General features: G+C 42.1%; 1 protein-coding gene across 10 annotated transcripts in view; it reads left to right on the top strand.

Annotated features, from left to right (window-relative positions):
- twin (CCR4-NOT transcription complex subunit 6-like twin) overlaps positions 1–23,233 on the top strand; it is a 300,870-nt gene that overhangs the window by 264,695 nt on the left and 12,942 nt on the right. For all 10 annotated transcript variants that reach the window (XM_050195821.2, XM_055063546.1, XM_050195820.2 and 7 more), the window contains 4 exons: positions 4,813–4,881; positions 8,800–8,957; positions 10,385–10,539; positions 14,119–14,270. In XM_050195821.2, coding sequence (XP_050051778.1) covers positions 4,813–4,881; positions 8,800–8,957; positions 10,385–10,539; positions 14,119–14,270 — 534 coding nt within the window. The remainder of the gene's footprint in view (positions 1–4,812; positions 4,882–8,799; positions 8,958–10,384; positions 10,540–14,118; positions 14,271–23,233) is intronic.

Below are 23,233 nucleotides of genomic sequence, written 5' to 3'. Positions count from 1 at the left end.
TGTGTGTGTGTGTGTGTGTGTGTGTGTGTGTGTGTGTGTGTAAGTGGGGGGGGTATTCGAAGGACGATGTATACGCTTCTATTTGCCTTTAAGAAGATCGGCGCGCTTGATGATTATTTTCATAGCTGCAATGCGGTGAAAGGGCAGCGTCTGCTTAGCCATGTAAGTGGCGCGGAGCAGGTAATCGGAAAAGACATCATATGTGCCGCTGGAAAAATCGTCTGCACAAATGATGCATGTTAGCTGAAGTCATTTTTGCAGTTTCCCACAACATATTTGCTGCAAATCCCTGTTGTCTTAGTTGGCGGCAACAGACTTCCATCGACACTGTGTGGAAATAAATAAGATATATCGCCGCATAGCACAAATACAACATGCGCACACAAAATTTAACTACAATGTGTAGAATAGAGGCAGCAGCGCAGATAGCTTGGCCATTTTTTAACAGTGGTCAAGAGACGGAAGTTGAAAGTATTAGTAATTATTTCTGCTTCAGCAATGCCGGCGCATCGTCCAGTAACTCGATCGGTCGGTGCAGTGGTGATGCAGGAATGAACTCCAGCCACTGCTAGCGCATGCAACAGAAGTGGTTGCTGTTCTTGGGCAGCACACACACAAACGAAACACGAGAAAGAAGACAGGGCAAGCGCTGCTCTAACAACTGAAAATTTTTATTTGTATAAAAGGATTATATACCCAGTAATCATGAAATTCATGTGAATCGCATGTAAAAACTGCCATACACTTGTGAGTGATCAGTGAACGAGATCGCTTCATTTGCCAGTTGTTTACTTACATTGTTCGGCGCACCGCAGTAATCCGTCTGCCGTCTGCTTTTTTCGTACTATTTTCTTGTGAATCGGCAGAATTCCACTGGTGGCATCAACGTTTTCGTGTTTTCATTGCTGTTGTGACAGTTAACAACACAATAATAATTTCCAGTCATCCAGTGTGGTTTGAACTTTAACATTGTTGCTGTGGGTAATGACCATGTGAGTGCAGTAGGGCACCTTTGAATTCACATCCCGATTGCGCTTTCATCCATCACATTCTTGTTGCAGTGGGGCTTGTGAATATTTTTTTAGAAAATTTTTAATGACTGCATTTCAAAAACTTTTAGATTCTATTTAGATTCTATTTCTTTACTCCTGCTCCTCTTTTGTTCACTTTTAGGCATATTAACAAACAGCAATTCAAAAAGTTGCTGGTTGCCTCATATGCAGGCTAGTGTTATAAGCTGCTGAATAGTAGTACACTAGTGGAATTATGCATTATTATTATTATTATTATTATTATTATTATGCATGTTGCTGGCCTTTCACAATTAGCGATGCTTTCAACGCCTTCATTAGCTGTGGTTGGGTTGCGACTTTTCTTAACTGAAGCACTTCCTTTCATATAGCCCCAAGATTGTTGAGCAAAGAGCCAATAAATATTCTAATTTATGTACTATCGTTGTGTCAGCTTGTGTCCTGCGTGACAAATAGCACTAATTAATGTGCATGGGCTCGAGCAGCGGTACTGTGTGAAATAACAAAATTAACTCTAAAAACACTTCAAGCAGTTCTGCAAAAGGGGCCTTGTCCCCCTGCCGAGCAGTAACCCATCCTTCTTTGAGAATAAACTGGCCTCTGTGGAATGAAGGTGCTCTATGACTCATATGCATAGGTGCTTAGTCAATTCCACCTCACCACTTAGTTTCACTGCCACTTTAGTGGACTTTCAGCCCTTACTGCAGGATTTATGAGAGTTTGCAATTACGTCTTATTTGGAGTTCCTTTAGTTGTATCATGAGTTCTCTGCAGAGGTGTGACAAGGCCAATATCTCAGGCAAGGGTATCTTTCTTAGCTTTCACACTTCTGTAGCTTACTTCTTGCATTTCTTTTACTTTCTGGCTACCTTTGGTTCATTGTTAATAGACATTCACCTTTATGACAGCCAAAGTGACAAGAAAGGCTACAAGAGCAGTTTGGGCTTTTTGGTACATAATGACAGAGTAATAGCATAAAATGAGACACGGCCACAGGAAGTGAGACACACAAGTGCTAATGGTAGCACTGCTGAACAAATGCAATTTTTATTCATGTTAGTTGTGGAGCCTTCCTCTGATGTTTGGTTTTCAGAGAGTCAGCCAGACAGATCAGGGCTGACCAGCTGGGGAAATTTCTCTGGATCTAGGTATTTTAGCATTGTTTGAGGAAACAGGGAAATTTATTTGAACCTAGGGAAATTTGGTGCTATTGCATTCAAATGGTAAAACTGCAGACATGGTGGCGTGTTTTGATTTTGGTCGCTTGCAAATCACCTTTGCGTCAACATGAGAACTATGTCTTTTGATTGTGCATCAGTGCGGTGAACATATCTCACCCAGTAAACTAGAGTCTTTGGCTGCCCTGAGCATTTTAAATTTAACTAAGTACTGCTACTAATTTTCTCATTTGTACCTCTAGCTGAGCTGTCAATGTCTATACACTCTGAATGAGATATTTTTCTGTAACCGGCAAGCACTGTATGCTGCATATATTCGTGCATTGCTGCAAATGGCACGGAAGCACGTGAATGTTGTGGTGCTACGTCAGTACATGACATTAAAAGAAATATTCGCACCTTTTACGTTGTTGCCGTGAAGTGGCACACTATTTTGGCACTCTTGCATTCCATAAAGGAGATCCAGCGCTTATCCTCCTTACAATTCGAATAAGGTTCCGTGTAATCTTGGTACATTGGGCTATGGGCAAAGCAACTTTGGACAACAACAAAGTATATAAACATTTTCACATCTTTTTCTATGAATATTGCTTCAAGCAGGAGGCCTTGTTAGCATAACAACTTGCACTGCGATATGTCAGCTTGAGTCCATTGACTTCATTATCTGAATATTTTAAAATGAGCTTAAAAAATATGAACAATAAAATTTGCAGTGTATTTGGGAAACAAACAAAACTTTATCATTGCAGAAATTATATTGACAAACTGAACAACCACATTTCGCACAATTGTAGGGAAATCTAAGGAAATGTTTATCTGATTTGAGGGAAAACCGGCTTCAGAGGTTGACAGCACTGGTGCTGACAGAAATGATGGGCCACTTATTACACACTCACTTAAGCATCTTTTGTCATTGCTGCCTCTGTCACACATGCTGTCAAAGGAGCTAATGTAGCAGGTGTATTTCTTATTGTCTACAGTTATAGGCTGTTTGAAGTAGCAGAGTGCACAATTGCACTCTGCTACTTCTCTGCTATATCCCCAGACATTTGGCAATGTCTGGGGATATAGCATTGGGAAGCTGCCCCATGTTTGCAGTGGGATATGTGGGGTGCATCTTCTAGAAGGAACTGTGCATTTTGTAGAGGGGCTGTAAAATACAAGGCATGAGTTAAATTTCAGCTACGTGGCATGAAATGTAGCGAATAAAATGTATATTTACGCTTGTTTCATGCCATATTTCTTGTTAAAGGGTCACTAAAGAGGAATGTGAAGTTAAATTGTATTAGTAAACAATACTTCTGCAATAACAACAGCCACTTTTGTCATAAAAGGTAGTTGAATAAGCCAGAAAAGACTTGAAAATAATGCTGGTGGTGATGCCATCCTGAAACTTCAGCACCAACTTGCCGCGATATAAGGAATTTCGATAGGATCTGTTGGGTCTAATTAGTATCTTATCGGTAAAGAAAGACTACAGTTTATTCTGAAGGAACCATAGATGAACCCAAGCAAGTTTGAATAACCTTTCCTGCTCCAAAATGGCCCAAATAAAAGAAAATACATTAAAATGTGTGACATCACACTGATGTACTGGTGCTGGGGTATCCACACAAAATTCAAAAAATAAATGTTTGGCCTTCACTTTCTTCATTACTAATTCACTTTCTTCTGCCAAATAAGTGAAGCGAGTTTAAAAAGAAGACTTTTACTGTTTAAACAGGATTATCATTGCTCCTTAGTGTCCTTTTACCATGAAATCACTGCTACCAGAATTCATCCTCATGGCCTCAGTACAATCGGTAAAACATTGCTGTGTGATATTCTAGCCAACTAAAGTGGAGTGCTGATTTTTTCTTACATGCTCTGCACATTGATGTAGGGCATATATGAAGGCAGACCTGTGAACGCCAGCAGTTGCTCTTTTAGGTGGCACCTATTCTAGTTAGCACAAGTTGCTATGACAGCACTGCTCTTATCAAGAAACTGTGCATGCTTGCAGCCACTTTACCCTACTAATGGACACTAATACATCCACTTGAAATTTAGTGTTGTACTGCTGGTTGTTTATCCACTGTGCCTTAAAGTGCTTACCACAAAAGGCTGCCCCCCCCCTAACTGCAGATAGCTTAACTATGCCAGTGGTGCTAAAGCTTTTTTTTTTTTTTATTGTCTTTTGGAGTGTACACTTTTTCGCACAGTCATTTGCTTAAGCAGGCACTTGAGCAGATTTGGTTTTAGCATCCTGCTCTGTGTATTTCTGGACCATACCCAATTATGACTGCATGCTTCACAGTGGTTACGATTTCCAGCTTGCTCTTTAGTTTTTCTTCTGGAACTTTTTTCATGGCTGAATCCATTTCCTCCTTTTATTTTTCTCAGGCTGCATTTAGCCTCCAAAACTGCCAAGTACAGGCAGATACAGTCATTAAGACTTGCCAACACACAACATTTGTTACCATAGCATTCATTCAATCTGGTCAATGCTTGTTCTCTGTTTAATGCAAGGAGTACCTCAGTATGTTTGATTCATTAGCTGTGCATTGGTTGCATGGAGGAGAGCTGAACATTCAACTAGTAACAATTGTGTGTTCTTTTTGTAGTCACTGCGGTTCAACCACCGCAGCGGCCATGGGTGCAAGTGGTACATCAAATGCGATCTCAGCCTTCAAGTAAGTGGCCTGGCCTTGAATTCCTTTATTCGTTTTTTTCTCTCCTCTTCTTCTTTTTTTTTGGGGTGGGGGGTGGTGCATGGCACGCTTTCTAAAGTACATCTTGAACATCTGAACACCACACCTCCATCGTTGCGGTACTAGATGTATATTTACTGGAGAAGCTGGATACTATACTGAAGATTCTAATGTATTACATACTACAGTCGAAGCATCACAGTTTATCTCGCACTAACTTATCTCTCACACGAGGCTAACCCTCATGTAGGTTATGAAGCTCAGAAGTGTACCTGTCTGCACACAACATGGTTAAGACATGAGCAGTAAATCAGCCATTGCATGTATGCTTTGTATTACCAGCATTTAGAAATGTGAATCAAGTTGCTGATAGCCCGTGGTCAGCACAAAACGTAGATTTCAAGTTGCATTTCCGACTCTTCTATTTTTTCTTGTGTTAAATGAAGCTCCTAGACCTCTTAAACCCTAGAAAAAATAGGGACAACCCTCAGAGTGCTGTAAATAATTTCATATAATACCTTTTCTATAGCCAGTGTTGGTTTAGTTTCCCAGGAAGGTATACTGTGTTGCAACGTCACAGCACAGCATGTGGACACTTGGAAGCAGGACATAGCAGCGTTTTGGCACTCACTCCAGCTCACTCGTTTGTCCGCTATGCTTCTACTTGTTGTGAGGCCTGATGTAGCACAATAGTGGATAACCGAGCAAGCCAGAGTCAGTGTCAAAATGTTGCAATGTCCTGCTTTTACATGACCGCATACTGCATCATGACGTGACATCGCGACACAGCAGAATCAAAACCGAAAGTGGCTGTAGAAAATCTATTATATTAAATTATTTAGGGCACTCTGAAGCATGCCAGAATTTTTTTCTGGTGTTTAGAGGTACCAGACCTTCATTTAAAGCAAAAAAAAAAGGATGACTTGAAAAGGGAGACATGACCCATGAAAGGGAACTTCTGAATCGCTAGTTCAATTTTAATAAAAATTGGAAGGCTTGTTTAGAGCAATAGTATAGGGCCAGGTGCCAAATATTTTCATTATAAAATAACTTATCAAGGTGTTGCGCCTTTTTAAATGTTAAAGTGACTATTAATTGTTACTTCCAAAAACTACCCTTACAAAGTGGCAAGAGAGTTTAGCATCTTCGTACCTGATATAATATCAGGAAAGCCCAAATATGCCTCTGTGGAGCCATTTTTTATATATTATCTTACAGCTGCTTCTATAGAAAAAATTTAGTTGGTACCATTACAATTGGCACTTGCACTTTGTGTATAATTTTTCATTTTTTCTACTGAAGGAAGGTAAAAACTTAAAAATGTTAGACCACAATAGCATTCTGCATAAATTTTCACCCAAGAAAAGCCCTACAAAGAAGTCTGCCTGTCTAATATAAAAATGATAGCTTTTGCTTATGCAAATTTCTGTCAAAAACACAAGCTCTTCGGAAATGGCTGCAAAAGTTTAGTAGTGTGTCATTTTGACCTTACTGTATGCATTTCCTATAGAATATCCCAGGGCCATAAGTGGGTCCTTCTTGTATTCTGTGATCTTCTGTGAGAATAACTTTGAGCTTCTGCTTCTTTTTGATCACTTTGCGCATACTGCTGCATTTGCTCTTGCCATGGATGGGCATTCTTCTGAGCGCTTTTCCAAATGGCATGGTGTGTGTGCCACAAAGTGTCCAACTTTAAAGCACTCTCTGAATCCCATATGGGCCAGCATTCTAAGACTGCCAGGACTGTGGCCATTCAAAATACCAGCGCTTGCCAAACAAACATGTCCAGCATCGAGGAAGAAGATGCTGCATCAGTCTCCCGTGGTGGCCTGGAAATCCCAGAGCATGAGTAACTTTCGTACACAGTCAGTCACCCACCACAGGCTGCGCCCCTCGGCTTTATGAAACGATGCCGCTTTCCAAAGCTGTGGCATGTGCCTGACTTCGGGGACATTTTACAGAGGTAAATGTGCTGACTAGAAATTGCGAAGGGACCGTGGAGCACAACATGCACCAGCAGCAGTAGTCAAAAACAGATTGAAGTTGCGAAGCCACATGTAGCAGTAAATTGTAGTCAGGTGACATCGTCTGCACCAATAGTGCTTTGAGTTTTGCCTTGTTTGCAGCCACTGCCCAAAATTTGTTGCTTTTGATCTCATTCATCTGCCTTTGCACACACCTTGTCAAACCCTTGATGCCACTGCTTGAGCTTATAAAAAAAGAAAGGAAAGACAACCTTTACAGTGGTGATGGTAGGCATTTTATACTAGACTTTCCTCACACCGCAGTTGCACTTCTAAACCAGTAGTCACGGACACATTCCTTTATTTGAGGCACCAACAGTCCATCTAAAAATAAAAATTTCCGCTTTCTTACAACGCATGTGTGGCTGAAATTTTGCTGGCACATTCTTGAATACTTCAGGGTACCGAAACTGCAAGAAGCTTGAAAAGCATTTTTTGGCCAGAAATTGAGAACTCTTGCACCTTTAAATAGTGCTTCACTCTGCCACATTGCATCATTGCCACCAACATGTTGCTTTAAGTATTCAGTCTTGAAGTCTTGAATATGCACAGTGCTCATCTTACTGTACTGCCATCTTGAGTTTTCACTGTTACTTGAGAGTAGGCTTGGAAATACCGTTCTTGTACTTTATTAAGCTAAGAAATTGGCTTTTTGTTTATTTAGTCAGCTGACATGCTTGTGCTAGCATATCTTAAAGCAGGGCCCGTATTCTGAAATGTTCGCCTTCCGCGAAACTATCGTCTTGGTCACGCCTCCACCAACGGCGCGTGCGGATTGGCTGTTTTGGCAAAACCGGAAAATAAACAGCGCCATCTAGTAGTTCCGGCCTACGTCATGTTAATGTCATGGTGTCGATGGGTGCTCTTGACATGTATTGAATAGATGAACACGTCTTTTGGCATTCGGTTGGTGGTGGAGTGTAGTAGATATGAGAGGTGGTAGTTTATAGTAGTCTTTTTGGTGACATCTTACACGGTTCATTTAAAATAAAACATTTCACACTTCCTTCTTCAGTTTATTTTACCTAAAGCGGCCGTAGCCAACCGTAGTTAGTGTGCAGAACCCGAACTGCAGCCACTACACTCGAAAACAACACACCCGAGCCGCTCTGCACTTGCACGGTGTGGTCTCTCATGCGATGTCAAGCGTTTGAAAGTACGTGTTGGTAGTGCACGCTGACGTCACTAGTAAGCAGTCACTTTATTTATTGAACATGACTATCACAGCAGCAAAACTATTGCGGAAGGCGTGCGTTTCAGAATATGGCCCCAGCCTTTTCTGTCACACGTGTGTACAGAACAGAAACATTGGTGTTGTGTAGCTTTTCATACAGGCACAAGCACAATAGCACAAATCAAGGGGAAAATTATACTACACACTATTTTGAGTGTTCCCAGAAGCTGTGGCTTTACAAATACCCACACTTTTATAACATTTACTTGTAGACAGAATGCAGTGTATTTAAAGCAGAAATTAGTTACGTGAAACTCCATCGTCTTACAGGTGAAATGCTGCCAGTATCACTATGATGATGTATATTCTGCTCACATAAAGCGATGATTGTGAAAAGAGGGAGCTGTGCTTTGCATAGTGAGATTGAAAATGGAGTTGTAGAATGTGTGGACATGTAGCTTGCTTCATGTGCACTTTGAGTGCAAGCACAGCCATTTTAAAGGCAGATTTTAAGTTATGTGAGTCTGCCTGCAGAGTTTTGAATATTGTCTATTGAGATGGATGCAGGCTGCACACCTGGCTCAGCTCGGCATGTCAAATCATTAAATTGTAATGTTGCATGTACCCACCTCTGTTTCTGGCTGTAGCTGCTGGAAACATTCTTTTGTGTGTTCAAAATGTTTGCTCTTTTTTTTTTTCTAGCTGCATTCACAGTGATGTGCTACAATGTGTTGTGTGACAAGTATGCCACGAGACAAGTGTATGGGTACTGTCCAGCATGGGCGCTTAGCTGGGAGTATCGCCGAAAAGGAATAATGGATGAGATTCGGCACTACGCAGCTGACATCATCTCTTTGCAGGTAATGTTCTAGGATGGCTCCTGACAATTTACACCCAGCATACATACGTCAGTGAGGAATGTATAGCTGGAACCTCTCGTAGAGCATCGTGTTCTGATTTAGTGTGATAAACATATTGATCACAACAAAGCTGGCTCTCATTCTCAAGTTGCTTTAGACTGCTTTATTAAGGTATAGCACAGTTTTTGGGGCAGGTAAGAGCTGTTTCATATAATTGTACTGTTTACTTGCATTTCTTTTTATGCACCATAAACATAAACATACCCCTGGTATATAAGTAAAGCATCTCCTTTAGTACAGTCATTCTCGGTGGCTACACAGCTTGCGCATCTTCATTGTATTGTGATTGTCATTCAGTTGCAACAAATTAACCTACTCCTTGTCTTGAGATGCACAGCATATCAGCTTTACTGATTGATATTGCTGGACAGACAGCTACTGACAGTACAGAAGATATTAGGACAGCTACCATAACAGATTTCTGTGTTAAAACCAGCTAAAGTGTTCTTTAATAACTTTTTTCCTAGTCGCAAAAAGAAAATTAATGGGAAAGCTTGCTACTCTGCCCCATGTATCTGTCATGTGGTACAGCATCATTTAGATGGCACTTTTCATCGTCCTGGGGAGGCTAACCTACATGCATATTCAAACGAGCTGTATAGCCTTTCCTATTCCAATGTTGCAGGGGACTATACAAGAAATGTGCATTCATGCTAGTACCACTAAAAGCACAATTTGTTTAATAAAGAACTGGTAGGAGCACGCTAAATGCATATGTTTTATATACTTAATTAATATTGCGTCGGTGTTGTGAAATTTTTCGTTGCCCTTGGCGACTGCATTTGTTAAAACACAATTGCACTATGCATATGTTTGGTCATTGTTAATAGTAATTAGACTGAAATCTCCACATTTAGTGGGCTTATAGCAGTTTTTCATTTAATGGTTTCTTCATTTAGTGGTATTCACTTGAATGCACTGCTTCTTGTGCTGTCTCCTGCAACACTGCAGCAGAAAAGTTAACACAGCTTATATGAATATGCATGCAAGTTAGCCTCCCTAGCCAATGGCTAAGGGCTCTCTAAATGAGACTGCGCTACATTGTGGCTACTTTGGGAAGCATAGAAAGCTTTTGCATAGAAGTTTTGTGACTAGAAGAAAAAGTTGAAGGACTCTGGCACTAATTTACTTCCTGTGGTCTGCTGGTCCACAGATTGGCTGTGGGAGCGATGCATGCTGCCTCTGAATTTTGTGCACGGATATACATTTCTCAACTCTTTACCATTACCATGGAGCAAACCAGACCTTATTCTCTCTCCTTTTTTCTCTATCTTCACTCTTTCTTTGATTGCTGAACTATTTTATTTTAAAAAATGCTATTGCTGGTAATTCATTATTAATTTTTTCTTTTCATCTGTGCCCTCTAGGAGGTAGAAACAGAACAGTTCCACGACTTTTTCCTACCAGAGCTAAAGCGAGACGGTTATGATGGCATCTTCTCCCCAAAATCTCGGGCTAAGACCATGTCTGAGAGTGACAGGAAGCACGTTGATGGTTGTGCTATTTTCTTTCAAACAAGCAAGTGAGTAGTGATGCTTCATCTTGGAAAAATTTCTTTCCCTTCACTTTTCTTGCCTCATAGCTGCAGCTCTTTTTTCTTTCAATTTATGTGGTGCCTGTGTGTGAATATATGTGTGTATGTATGTGACAAAGAGAGAGAATGATTTTACATTGTTGCATTCCTTACTTCCACTGTACACAGTCATCTGTGCAGGCCTTAGTGTGCCCACGAAAACTATAGGAGAAATTCGAGCATAAAGTAATCTGTTGCTTATGATAGTCGGCCACTTCAGTAATGTCAACGTTCAGATTAACACTCTATAAAGCTGAAATGCAAGAACACCTGTGTCCCGTGCATTTGGGGTATGTTAAAGGGACACTAAAGCGAAACAATAAATCAGTTTAGACTAATGACACATTGTTTGAAAACCGTGCAGGCAGTCATTTCAAAAAAATAGTTTGATTATTAGATGAGAAAATGAAGGTCCAAGTATCAGTATTTGAATTTCACACCGAAACCCCAGCGCCGGTGCGTCAACGTGACGTCAGGGATTCCAAAGTATGTTTTTACATTTGGGCCGCGTTGGCTGAATAAAGGTTCCCGAAACTTGCAATGTTTAATATTTGGTTCTTTTAGAACACAATGTAGTCAATCTGTACCGCTATATATAATTAGTAGGCCCTAGAAGATGCCATCAAAATCCAAGACGTCACAGCCCCCAGGTGCGGGAACTTAAGTAGGCGTCGCCACCCGTATTTCGTCCTTGCGCTTTTTCTGGCTTACCAAACATCTTATCATTGTAAGAGTGGTGTTTTTGGTGTTGTAGAACGGTAATTTACTGATGCAGAAGAAATCATTTTTCACTTTAGTGTCCCTTTAAAGATCCCCTGATGGTCAAAATTAATCCAGAGTCCCCTACACGGTGTGCCTCATAATCAAATCATGGTATTGGCACTTAAAACTCCACAAGTCAATTCAATTTAGATTAACACTCTGCAGAAGTAAACTGTGTTTAACAGTTTAATGATCATGACATATTGTATGTGACAGTGAAATTCTGGTTTTGAAAAAGCTGCTCATGTAAATTGTTCTCCAATTAAATACAGTGTGTGCTGTAGCACAGTATTCACATTGGATGCTTTGAGCAAGCTTTGCCTATTGGCGGATGATTTTATTCAGTCAAGAGACCACCACCATTAGTGCATGTGAAGTGACTAGATGTCAGTGTACAACCTCACCTACTGCAAGAACAAAGCATAGATTTTTTTGCCTCATCAGCCTGCTTAATGCCACGCAGCCAGTATAGTACATTTCATTGCTATTATTGTTGTTTCAATGCTGCTGTCAAGGTGATTTATCTCGCAGCTTAATTTTCACTACACATTTTGTTCAATGCTGAGATATAGGTATGTGTACATATTCATATAGGATTGAACCAGCTCAATAGGTGCTGACTCTGCACCATTGCACTGTAGAAACACTGTCACCTTTGTGGGAGTGCATAAATATGCCTGTGACAGGTTTGATGTCTGTCCAGGTGCAACAATAACTGGTTGTAGTGATTAATTTTTTAGTTTTTTTAAGGTTGCACTATGTGTTATTGCCAGTGATTAGCCCCTTCAGTCTTGAATTATGATTGAGCTTAAGGTCTCTAAATTTTATATTTTTCTCAATACATTGTACAACCTTCGCAGAAAGTAATTTTGGATGTTTTGATGAAGGCCAGTCATCATAATTACTAAAATTAATTTATTACAGACATTGACCTTTATATAAGATGTGTTCTATGATGAAAAGAACTGAAATAATTGTTACAAGCAGATACACTGGTTAAGGCACTTGAAGCAGACAATTCTGGTGTGTAACCCCCATGGTGACAATCCTGTCTACAAAGTATTACACTTTGGACACTGTGAAAACAGCTCATAATTCAAACAAAATCATGTATGCCCTTATTTGAGGTGTCACTCATATCAACAGCAGCGACTTCACATCTGTCATCTCTGTGTCGCACGCATTGTGAACATGAACAACTTCGGTCCCAAGGAATTTAGAGTGCACAAAAGCACCACCAGAAATGTGCCATACAGCGAGAAAATAAAGGCAAGAGAAAAAAAATGGAAGTGGTGTTGTGACATAAGCATCACCTGGGCCCTCTGCCCTGACAAGGGAGAATGCAAGGATGTAATGTCACTTGCGGATGTTGGTTGAGGCAATGGGAAAGAGTCTGTATGGCAGGAAGAGTACCCTCGCTGCACCATCATTTCATTTGCTTTAATTTATGCTATCAATAAACTCTTTTTACAGTGCTTATATATAGATTGCAGTGGACTGTAGTAAGAAACGGTTGGTAGATTGGTGGTAATTACTTTAAAATATTTAAAGTGTGTGGTCTCACCTGTGCTGTTGAGACAAAGGAACGACAACACAGTACTGCAAACAATCATAAGGGCATTTATTGCACCTTTCATACACTAATGCCTGCTAGCCGAATTGCTAGCCACAGAACATTCTGGTGGGCGCACGACAAATCTAGAAGGTGTGACTTGGCACAACTGGATATTGAGCGAATATGTTTGCCCCATGCTGGCCACCAACACCTGGTCGTTTGCATGTATGGTCGTGCGAACGGTGGCACGTTCGAAGAAGGCATTGCGAGGCGGTCTTGCAGAAGCATGGATGCATGACTCTCACGCATCCCTCTCTCACACGCGTCGAACGTCCGCACTGCTTGCTGACCCTTAGTCAAAAAGGAACAGCCTTCTCCCTTTTGTGCCCAAGTAACCCTTCCGTTAGGTGGTGTTACTTGGGCCACGCGACGAGGCCGGATTACAGGAGACAGGAGCCATGCGGGGAAAACAACATCAAGGGATGCGTGAGAGTCGTGCATCCCCACAAAAGCTACAAACTCAGCATGAAGGTAAAAAGAATGAGCTTGGTCTTGCATCATTCCCTTTGAAGGGGATTATCACCGTCACTATCATGGGTGATTCCATGAGTTCTTGTTAGCAAGAATAGCTGGCATTTGAATGATGTTTTTGAAAAGGTGTACTGAAGCTGTTTTCTATTGATCACCATGACTGACTTCATAAATGTGAGGATGTGCATTAAATCACTTTTCATGGTGGGAGGCATGCCAGTAGAGACTGGAATGAAAATTGGAGTGGAAGCAGTAGTGGTGGCAAGATACTATCGCTGTGCATTACCTCCATCTATTCTCCTTGTCAAGGGGCACAGGCACTTAAACACTTGTTTGTGTTGGCAGCATTCTGAATATGCCACATTTTGGATGTGTTGCAATTCTAGTAAAAGTCTTTTTGGGATGGCGTTAGCCTCTTCAGGGTTGCTATTTTGGTGAGGATGGTTTTCTGGTCGGCACTGTATTCTCTTGCAAAGCTTCTGATGTCATTTTTGTTGCTTGACAAAAGCAATACATTTATAGAAATATTGTCTATGTTCTTCTGAATTCAGTGCATTGTTGATCAACTAAATACAAGCATCTCACGTGCAAAAATAACGCAAAAGCTTTTGCAAAAGCTGAAGCCTATGCTTAGTGGTCATCATTCCCATTAATTCGGTTGAATTTTGTGTGATTTGCAGGTTCGCACTCATAAAGGAGCATCTTGTGGAGTTCAACCAGCTCGCCATGGCTAATGCAGATGGCTCAGATGATATGCTGAACAGAGTTATGACCAAGGACAACATTGGTCTGGCAGCCCTGTTGCAGTTCAGAGAAGGCATCTTTGAGAATGGTATCATACCTGCCTACTCTCCTGAATTTTTCATAATGTTTATGAATTTGGGCTCATTTTATGCTTTGCATCAAGTTTTGTGAAAAATCAATTTTGTTCGCAAAAAGATTTTAAAGGGACGAACAACTGCCCAGAACGTTTCATGAGATTTTGGTGAAAAGAAAAAGTTCATGATTCATAGTGATGGAACTTAACATGCTGCTCACATTTTAAGTAGGGATTATAATTAGAATTGGCACAGAAAATTGCAAAAAGAAATGATTTGTTGCAATGGGGGCTTTGCGATGAAACTGGGGTACTAGGGCTCGATTATTACCATGCGACTGCAGATTACTGTACGTGAAATCACTGTTATTAAGTGCACTATACGTAGTGTTTAAAATTGCATTCTTTATATTTTACAGGCATTTGCTCTTTATTCTATGCATATTGTGACCTAAGTAAAGTTCGTGCTTACAAGTGGTGTTGCATACGCAGCAACGAGTGTAATGACAGAACTGGGGCGTCCCTCATTGCATGACACTGCACATTATGCTCTTTCGCACACTAGTTTGAGCTAAAATTCTTCATTCCAGCTCGCTCAGGTTTTCAAGAGATGACATGCTTCCAAAAGGCAACATGCTGAGCTGCGCATCATGCGTAAAAATACAATTCACTAATGAAAGTGTTGGTTCACGCTCGAAAACCTGGCTTGGCTATAAAGAACTTGACTTGTATATGACCAAAGTGGTCAGAGCATGTGGCCATTATTGCTGAAATAATTCAATAGTTCAGGAAGCGTGAACTGCATGAGCGTCAGCTCGATAAACGAAAGATTACTTTTTTATGACTAGGGCCACACTTGTCTGCTTTCCACTGAAGCTGGTGTACAATCGCTATCGTGCTCACCTCTCTCTTGTTTCCAGTGTAGGAATTCATAAACATTATCGCAACTTCAGATTGAGAAATTTGGGTAAAAAATTTTCCACAGCATTTTCCATATTACCACTGCAGTATTGGACACTGTTATAGTTAAGCTTTCAGTCACACTAAAAAGTTGGTTGCCATAAATATTGGTTGTCGGTCCCTTTAAACCTGTTGAGAGATGGGGTGAAACAAGATAGAAAAATATGCATTCTAAAAAAGAATTCTGATGGTGGCTGCACCACCCTCTTGTAGCAGCGTAAGATGGCGGGGTTGTATACCGGATGTGTACTTGCTTTGAGCAAGTTATTCAGATAAGTTCCTGAAGCAGACAATATCAGCAAGAGCAATGGCACTGATAAAGTCACTGGGTTGTAATACAGTTTTGTCGGGCTCTGCTTGTTCCAAGTTTGCTGCTGCTTGTGCGCTGCTTCTAAAAGTAAATGATTGTTAATAAAGTGTGCACATACCTAGCAAAATGTTTGTGCTCATGGCAAACTTTTTTTATTTAAATTCATACTATCACCTATAAAGCAGTCACTAAACACAAAACGAAAATGCAAGTAAAAAAAATAGAGCAGTATAAAGTTTAGATACCCTTGTTTCAGTACACTAGGGTAGGTGCGTCCAGCACACTAGCTTTAACTAAGGCACAGAACGGCTGCTGCTTGACTGCTGCTTGACTGCTGCAGACCAGTCAGCACTCCCATGCTGGGCATGTTGATCATAGTGAGCTTACAGTTTCAGTTTATTTTATTTTAATTGCAACTTGGTCGGTTGCTTTCAACCATTGTGTTAGGTTTGTTTGATTCGCCTGCACCACGGTGAACCAGTTCACAACAGGACACAAGAAGTTTAGAAATCCGCCTTTTTCATGGCGCGATGCTGCATGCGCTCTGCCTTAGTACATTAGGGGCAGGGCAGGGCCCTGAAACATTTTCGAAGGGTTGCGTGTGTGGCTTGATCACATTGAAAAAGCGCACGAACGCGCACTGCTGCAAATACGCATGCTGTGTATTGCGTTGCAACTCCACCGGTTGCTCTACGTTGGTGCGATGCCGAAAACATGCGTAGCGTATGACTGAAACTCCACGTTTAAAACAGGAAGTGGCCAGAACTTCATCCGGACTGCACCATAAACCATGTAATGAAAACATCATGTTGCTGATGACCCTGCGGTGGCGTCTGCATGAGCAGGCGTTTGATGTATTGCGACACCACATACCCAAGCACACGAGGGTTGGACCCTCCCGCGTCCAACCATGCGTGGCTTAGCAGTGTCCGGGGACAAGGGGATCCTGGGGGTTGAGCTAATGCCCTGTGTTTGGACCGTTTCGGCCCCTTGGCGGCGGCAACACACCTCTGTGGCCTCGGCTTCACATAGACGGCACCCCTGGACGGACCCGACCGGAGGGAATCGGCATTGCCTATTCCTGTCCTCCCCTCCACCCTTTACTTTCCTATCCTCTTTCTCACACCTCTCCTGTCTCCTCTTCTCTTCTTGGTTTTTTCCCCCTTCCTGGCAGCTAGGGTTAATGTTGTGTGGCAAACCACCCTGTGTTCTGCCATATTTGGTTATAGTTATGGTGTACAGCTGGCGAGGGCAGGAATTGCTTGCAATCTTCTGCCCCGTCTTGATCACCCTCGGAAACGAGGGCAGACCGATGTAGCAGTTGAATTTTTCTCAAAAAGCCAGGAAGTGTTTCCAAAATTTAATATTGTTCATAGCGAACAAACAGAAAATCCTGCACGCAGGCAAACGGGCAAGCGGGCAAATGGGCAAGCGGGCAAGCGGAGGCCTCCTTTTAGAAGTTCGACACAAACCATAACGCCCTAGAATTCCAAACCTTGTGTCATTTGGGGACATCCTCGTTACAGTCTCAGCACATCGCTCCCTCAACACTGTACGCAGAGTAATATCCGAAAACAACTTCCTGAACTTGACAGAAGAACTACTCGAAGGATTGAAAGAACAAAATGTGACAAATGTCCTCAGGATAAGAATCTGAACTAAGAAGTTCCCACAAGACACCTGGTTCTGACATTCACTTCCCACAAGCTCCCCGACACCATCGAAGTAGGCTATATTTAAGTAACTGTAAGGCATTACATCCCCAATACCAGAAGATGTTTTAAATGCCAACGGTACGGCCATGGCTTGCAGAGTTGCCGTGGCCATCAGACATGTGCAAGGTGTGCCTCGACTGACCATCCATCTGAGAACTGTGAAGCTGCACCCCATTGCGCGAGCTGCGAAGCGGACTATGCAGCATATTCCACGTCGTGTCAAACCTGGAAAAACGAAAAGGAAACCATAAGCATAAAAACTAAGGAAAACATCAGCTTCAAAGAAGCACGGAAGTGATTTCACGTTGATAGAAACGCTTTCTCTGCTAAGGCAAACTTTGTCGATGTGGTGCGCAGGGGCGGCACACCCCACCGGAATCCCGCCGTTGCCCAGGCAATGCCTGAAGCAAGAACATCCGCCCCCCAGCAGATGCAGCGAAAGCTGCTCTGCCAACCCAGAAACACGGCCTGCCGGCGCACCAGTCGGCAGCCCACAAGGCCTCTCCCCAAGAGGAAAGGCCCGAAACACGCACACCCACAGTTTTGCGGAGTTCTAGCGCCTCAAGGGAGGCAATGGACACAACTCCAAGTTCGGCGCCGCTGCCGCGGAGGCACAACTCCTTTGAAAAAAAGAAAAAGAAAAAAGAAAAAGCCCAATCGTGGCTCCTGAAAGTCAAGTATGCTGCATGCCTTGCTGCTGCATGCCTTGCTATTCTGCAGGCCTCTGGGGTAGTTCAACAGAATCGTAAGGTATGGTATACGAAAGAGTGCAAGGAAGCAAAAAGAAGCAAAACAAAACCTGGGGTATATTTCGTAGATACCCCACACGTGAGAACCTTACAAATTTCAAAAAGGCAAGAGCTCAAGCCCGTCATATTTGTTGCAATGCTGAGAAGACTTCATGGCAAAATTGCGTATCATCCATAAACAGTTCTACCACATCGAAAAAAATGTGGGAGCAAGTTCGCAAACTTAATGGCGGTTTCTCCCCCTTCACAATTTCTTTTGTGACAACACCTGGTAAACAAACAAGCATTGACAAACAAGCAAACATATTAGGCAAACATTTCTTTGAAGTTTCGAGTTCCTCACATTACACACAGTCATTCTTAAAATACAAGAACACAATCGAAAAACAGAGACTTCCAACGACTAGTAGTACCAACGAGCTGTACAATAACTTAATTACACTTCAGGAAGTCCACAAAGTACTGTGCACCGGTAAACGAACAGCTCCCGGCCCAGATGAAATTCATTATGAAATGCTGGCCCACCTTTCCGAAACCAGTATCGAAACACTTTTAAATTTTTTTAACAAAATATGGGCATCAGGACAAATACCAGAGGCTTGGAAGAAAGCCGTGATTGTACCTATCTTAAAACCTGGAAAACCGCCAACCTCTGCTGGTAGTTACAGACTAATAGTGCTTACAGGTTGTCTCGCCAAAGCTTTTGAAAGTATTCTAAATATTTGGTTAATGTTCATTCTACAGTCCCGGGAACTTCTTGATGTCCACCAATGTGGTTTTAGAAAAGCATGCTCAACAGTAGATCATCTCGTTCGCCTTGAAGACACAATCTGAGATGCTTTTATACATAAACAACACTGTTGCGGTCTTTCTTGATCTTGAGAAAGCCTATGACACCACATGCAGGTTCGGAATCTTTCGCGACCTTGCAGACCTTGGCATCCGGGGCAGGATGCTCAAATGCCTGAGCGACTTTCTGTCAAACCGCTCATTTCAAGTCTGCCTTGGTACCACTCTGTCAAAAAACTTCATTCAAGAAAATGGTGTGCTGCAAGGGTGTATTTTAAGTACAACACTCTTCATTGATAAAATGAACTCCTTGGCCAAAATAATTTCAAAGTCTATAATGTACTCAGTCTACGTAGATGACCTTCATGTAGTGTGCACATCCTCCAGCTTGTCAACATTTGAGAGACGGACATGACTAACATTAAAGAAACTAGTGATTTAAGCGGACAGAAATGGATTTAAGTTTTCACCGCAGAAAACAGTCGCTCACGTTTTCTCTCAAAAAAGAGGTGTATAGGTTGATCCCACCCTGCACTTAAATGAAACAACACTTCAAGTAAAACAGGAACATAAATTTTTAGGCATAACTTTTGATCAAAAGCTCACGTTCCTACCTCACATAAACGCACTCAAGAAAAGCTTCCGAATCATTAAATATACTCAAAGTGCTCTCACGAAATCATTGGGGGTCCGATGGGACATGTCCATTACATATTTATCGCTCCGTCGTACGCTCCTGCTTAGATTACGGTTGCATAGTTTATGGGTCTGCGAGACCATCATACCTTAAAAAACTGGATCCGATACAAAACTTAGGCCTGCATCTCTCAATTGGCACATGCAGAACATCCCCTGTAAGCAGCTTTTATGTAGACACAAATGAACAGCCCCTCACAGACAGACGAACCATGCTTATGTGTTCTTACATGCTGAAAATAAGATCCTACTAAAACACCTTTGTTACTGCATAGTTGCCAAGTGTACATCCTGAACACCGTTTAGCAATAAACCTCAATCAATCAGACCGTTGCTGCTATGTTTTGAAGACATATGTCAAGAATTGGGAATATTGGATGCCCTACCTGAAATTGCTCCATGGCATAGCCTTCCTGTTCTTTGCGACTTGATATTAACACGCTTTAGCAAACATAAAACACCACACGAACATATAATACAAGAATACCTTGCACTAAAAGAAAAATATGCAAACTACACAGAATTCTACACAGACAGCTCAAAAACAGCAAGCCACGTAGGAAATGGTGTAGTACAGAGTAATTGGGAAAAAATAGTAAGGCTGCCGACTATGCGTCTATTTTTACTGCAGAGTGCTATGCTGTATGTGTAGCTGTAAGGAAAATAATGAGAGAGAATATCAAGAACAGCGCAGTCTATACTGATTCTCTCAGTGTACTCACGGCACTGCATTCCAGAAATGCCACTGTACCCTTAGTCGGTAGTATCATACACAACATAGTCTCTACACAAGGACACACTATAATCTGCTGGGTCCCGAGTCACACAGGGATAAGTGGCAATGAGAGAGCAGACACATATGCTGCACAAGGTAGGAGTAGTCAGGCAAAAGAAATTAACATCCCTCATAAAGACTGCATGAAGTTAATATAAAGTACATTGAAGGACAAATGGCAGAAGACATGGGAAAGTGAATTGAACAACAAACTACACTTAATAAAGCCCATCTTAAAGGAGTGGGAGTCATGCAGGCACCAGCAACGTTTCATTGAGGTAATTTTATGCCGTCTACACACGGACACACACATCTTACACATAACTTCTTGTTGACAAAACAAGACAAACCTTTGTGTGAAAAATGTGGAAGTGAGCTCACAATCAATTACATTGTATTCTCGTGCACAAAATTTGAAAAACTGCAAGAAATATATTTTACCCCTTTTTACAATAAAAACATTCCCTTTTATCCAACATTGCTTTTAGGCGAAGACACGCTTGTAGATAAGTCATGTGGTTTTAGCTTCATAAGGGAAGCAGGTATCTTAGAAAAACTTTAAATTCTTATGCTGTGCCTTACTACATAGTGGAACACCTCAGCCAACTTCTCATGACTGAGAGGAAGGCTGAGGTCTTTACTTAATTTGTTGGGATCCTCAGGAGCCTTGCCTAAACAAGGACTCGCCGAGGTGACCCAACCTCTTTAAAAGAAATGATACCCTGCATTTGGCACATGATAGCCAGCCCGAGTTGCTTATGCGCCGCTAAACCCAATACAATACAATACAATACGTTGCTGATGAAGTCTTCTTGCAGCATCGACCCACTCCTGCTGGTGGTGTCAGGGCGTCCCTGACTTCACATGCACATTTAAGGTATGGTAACACTGGTTCGGTATGAGACCGACAAGATGCTGACGCCAACGCCTGGCCGGCTATTCAGCACAGCATGTCACTCAGAAGAATTTATTATACCAGGCCAATAATGACGCAACTGATGAGCACGAGTTGTCGTATAGGGCAATGGGCTTTTGTGTCGATGACAGTGACAAAAAATCAACCTGCCGACCATCCGTCAACTGATCCGCATGTGATCGGCCGCTGAATCGACAACACGATAGCCACAGCACTTTTGCTTGCTTATATAATTAATCGCACCCAAATCAGTAAACGCATGCTTTCAAAGGTGAAATGCAAAAATTTCAGCTCTCTCAAGCCCTGCACATGAAGTTTGAGCCAATGTTGATCTTGCTCAGCGAAGGTTAAGCATAGTGGAGCTGTCGAGTTCGTGCTCCAGCTACTGGCAGACCTGAGCTCAAAAGTAAGCAATTAGGACGAACGAAACTGCTTTTATAGTTCAGCTGTGGTCTTAGCGACTTCAAATCAACTACTATTTGCTTCTCATGCCACACGCACATGCAATAAGCGCGGGAAGCGGCGACACAGTGCTGCGCCAACATCTGTATGTCACGGTTACCGAAGGCTGCCGGTCGCATTTGCTACATAGATGGGTGGGTTTGTATGTGTTGTTATGCTGACACATTATTTAATTCCAGAGATAGACTGTTTACCTCTACGACAAATGGTAAACAAGAGACGGTGCATTCGGTACAGCAGCATTAACGCCCGCCTCACTAAGTTACCAACGATGTCAGCAATGCAATCTGTGTTTTTGCGAAAGTACACGTCCTATAAGTCAGAGCTTATGTTAGCATAATTTTCTCTAATAATACCTAATGGAATGCGTGTAACTATGATGAGGTTAAATAAAAGTGAGAAACAGTAATAACAGTACATAATATAAATATCTGTTTCAGAGTCATCATTATTTAATGGCCTCAACCGATCATACTGGCTCATATCAGGGTGGAACATTGCAGCTTATATGTGCAGATATATATATGTTTTGCTACGTTTTGACTTCATATCAGCGATGTGCCGTTTCCATAATATTTGAAGTTAACAACAATCTGTGGCTATATAGATGTCAATGTAACCAAATGGACCGCCTTGCTAAATCCGACGCAGAAGGCTGCACTCAAAGGCTAAAGGCTTCTTGAATATGCGAAATGTCTAAAGAATGTGTAAAAGGAACACAAAAAGTGAGCTGCAAGTGCAAAATCAGCGGCAACAAATTCTAAGGCAGCCACGTCGACAGACGGAACTTAGCATGCTTTTCTCTGCCACACTGTTGCCACAACAGCGCAATCAGGCCTTCTCAAGTTCTCACCTAGTGGTGGGTGAGTGCTGCATGGCTTCCAGGAATGACATGCTGACCTGGAGAAGTCATCGATAATCAATCGCGATCCACAAAACGCACAACCGAAGCACAACTGATGAAAGTTCAACATGGGTGCAAGTACACAAATAAACAAGCAAAATCCCTGGCACCTTTCCAAATCGTTTCCAGTGGCATGTGAGAGAGGGCAGCACAGGAAAATGAAAAAGGTGGATTGTGCAGCTTGACTTCAGTTGTACAGGCACAACATGACACTCAAAAGGAATTCTGAGGTGCCGACACAGTGCAGGCCTTATGTTTTGCCCACCTAATGTATGCCATGCACGTAGGTTTCAGAGGTCCTGAATTGTAGGTATGGCTGGTTTATTACTTGTGAATAACACACCCCATGTTGTATAGACACCACAGACACATGTAAGCAGGGTTTCAAAAGCGCTGATGCCTGCGTGCTGCATCGTCTGCTTCGCTACTGCTTCACGCCTGCATGTCTACCCTCAAGTCGTCACCATCAGTAGGGAGGGTGCAGAAAAATTGTGAACCAGCCCTGCACCTTTCCTCCACCTTGTCAGGCAGCTTGGTTCAGAGGGCACCATTGCTGCACCACTGAAACGAATGGCAGTGTGCAGCACCACGTGAACTGGTTCAGGTGGTGCAGGTGAATCGAACAGACCTGTTGTCTTTTTTGTGATAAGTGTGAGGTTAAAGGTGCCATGCAAGAGTTTTTGATCATGGCAAATAAACCTG

This window comes from Dermacentor andersoni, chromosome 1 (genome assembly GCF_023375885.2).
Source record: "Dermacentor andersoni chromosome 1, qqDerAnde1_hic_scaffold, whole genome shotgun sequence".
Taxonomy (NCBI): domain Eukaryota; kingdom Metazoa; phylum Arthropoda; class Arachnida; order Ixodida; family Ixodidae; genus Dermacentor; species Dermacentor andersoni.
Note: the sequence above shows the minus strand (reverse complement) of the source record. Positions and strands in the feature narration are given on the sequence as shown.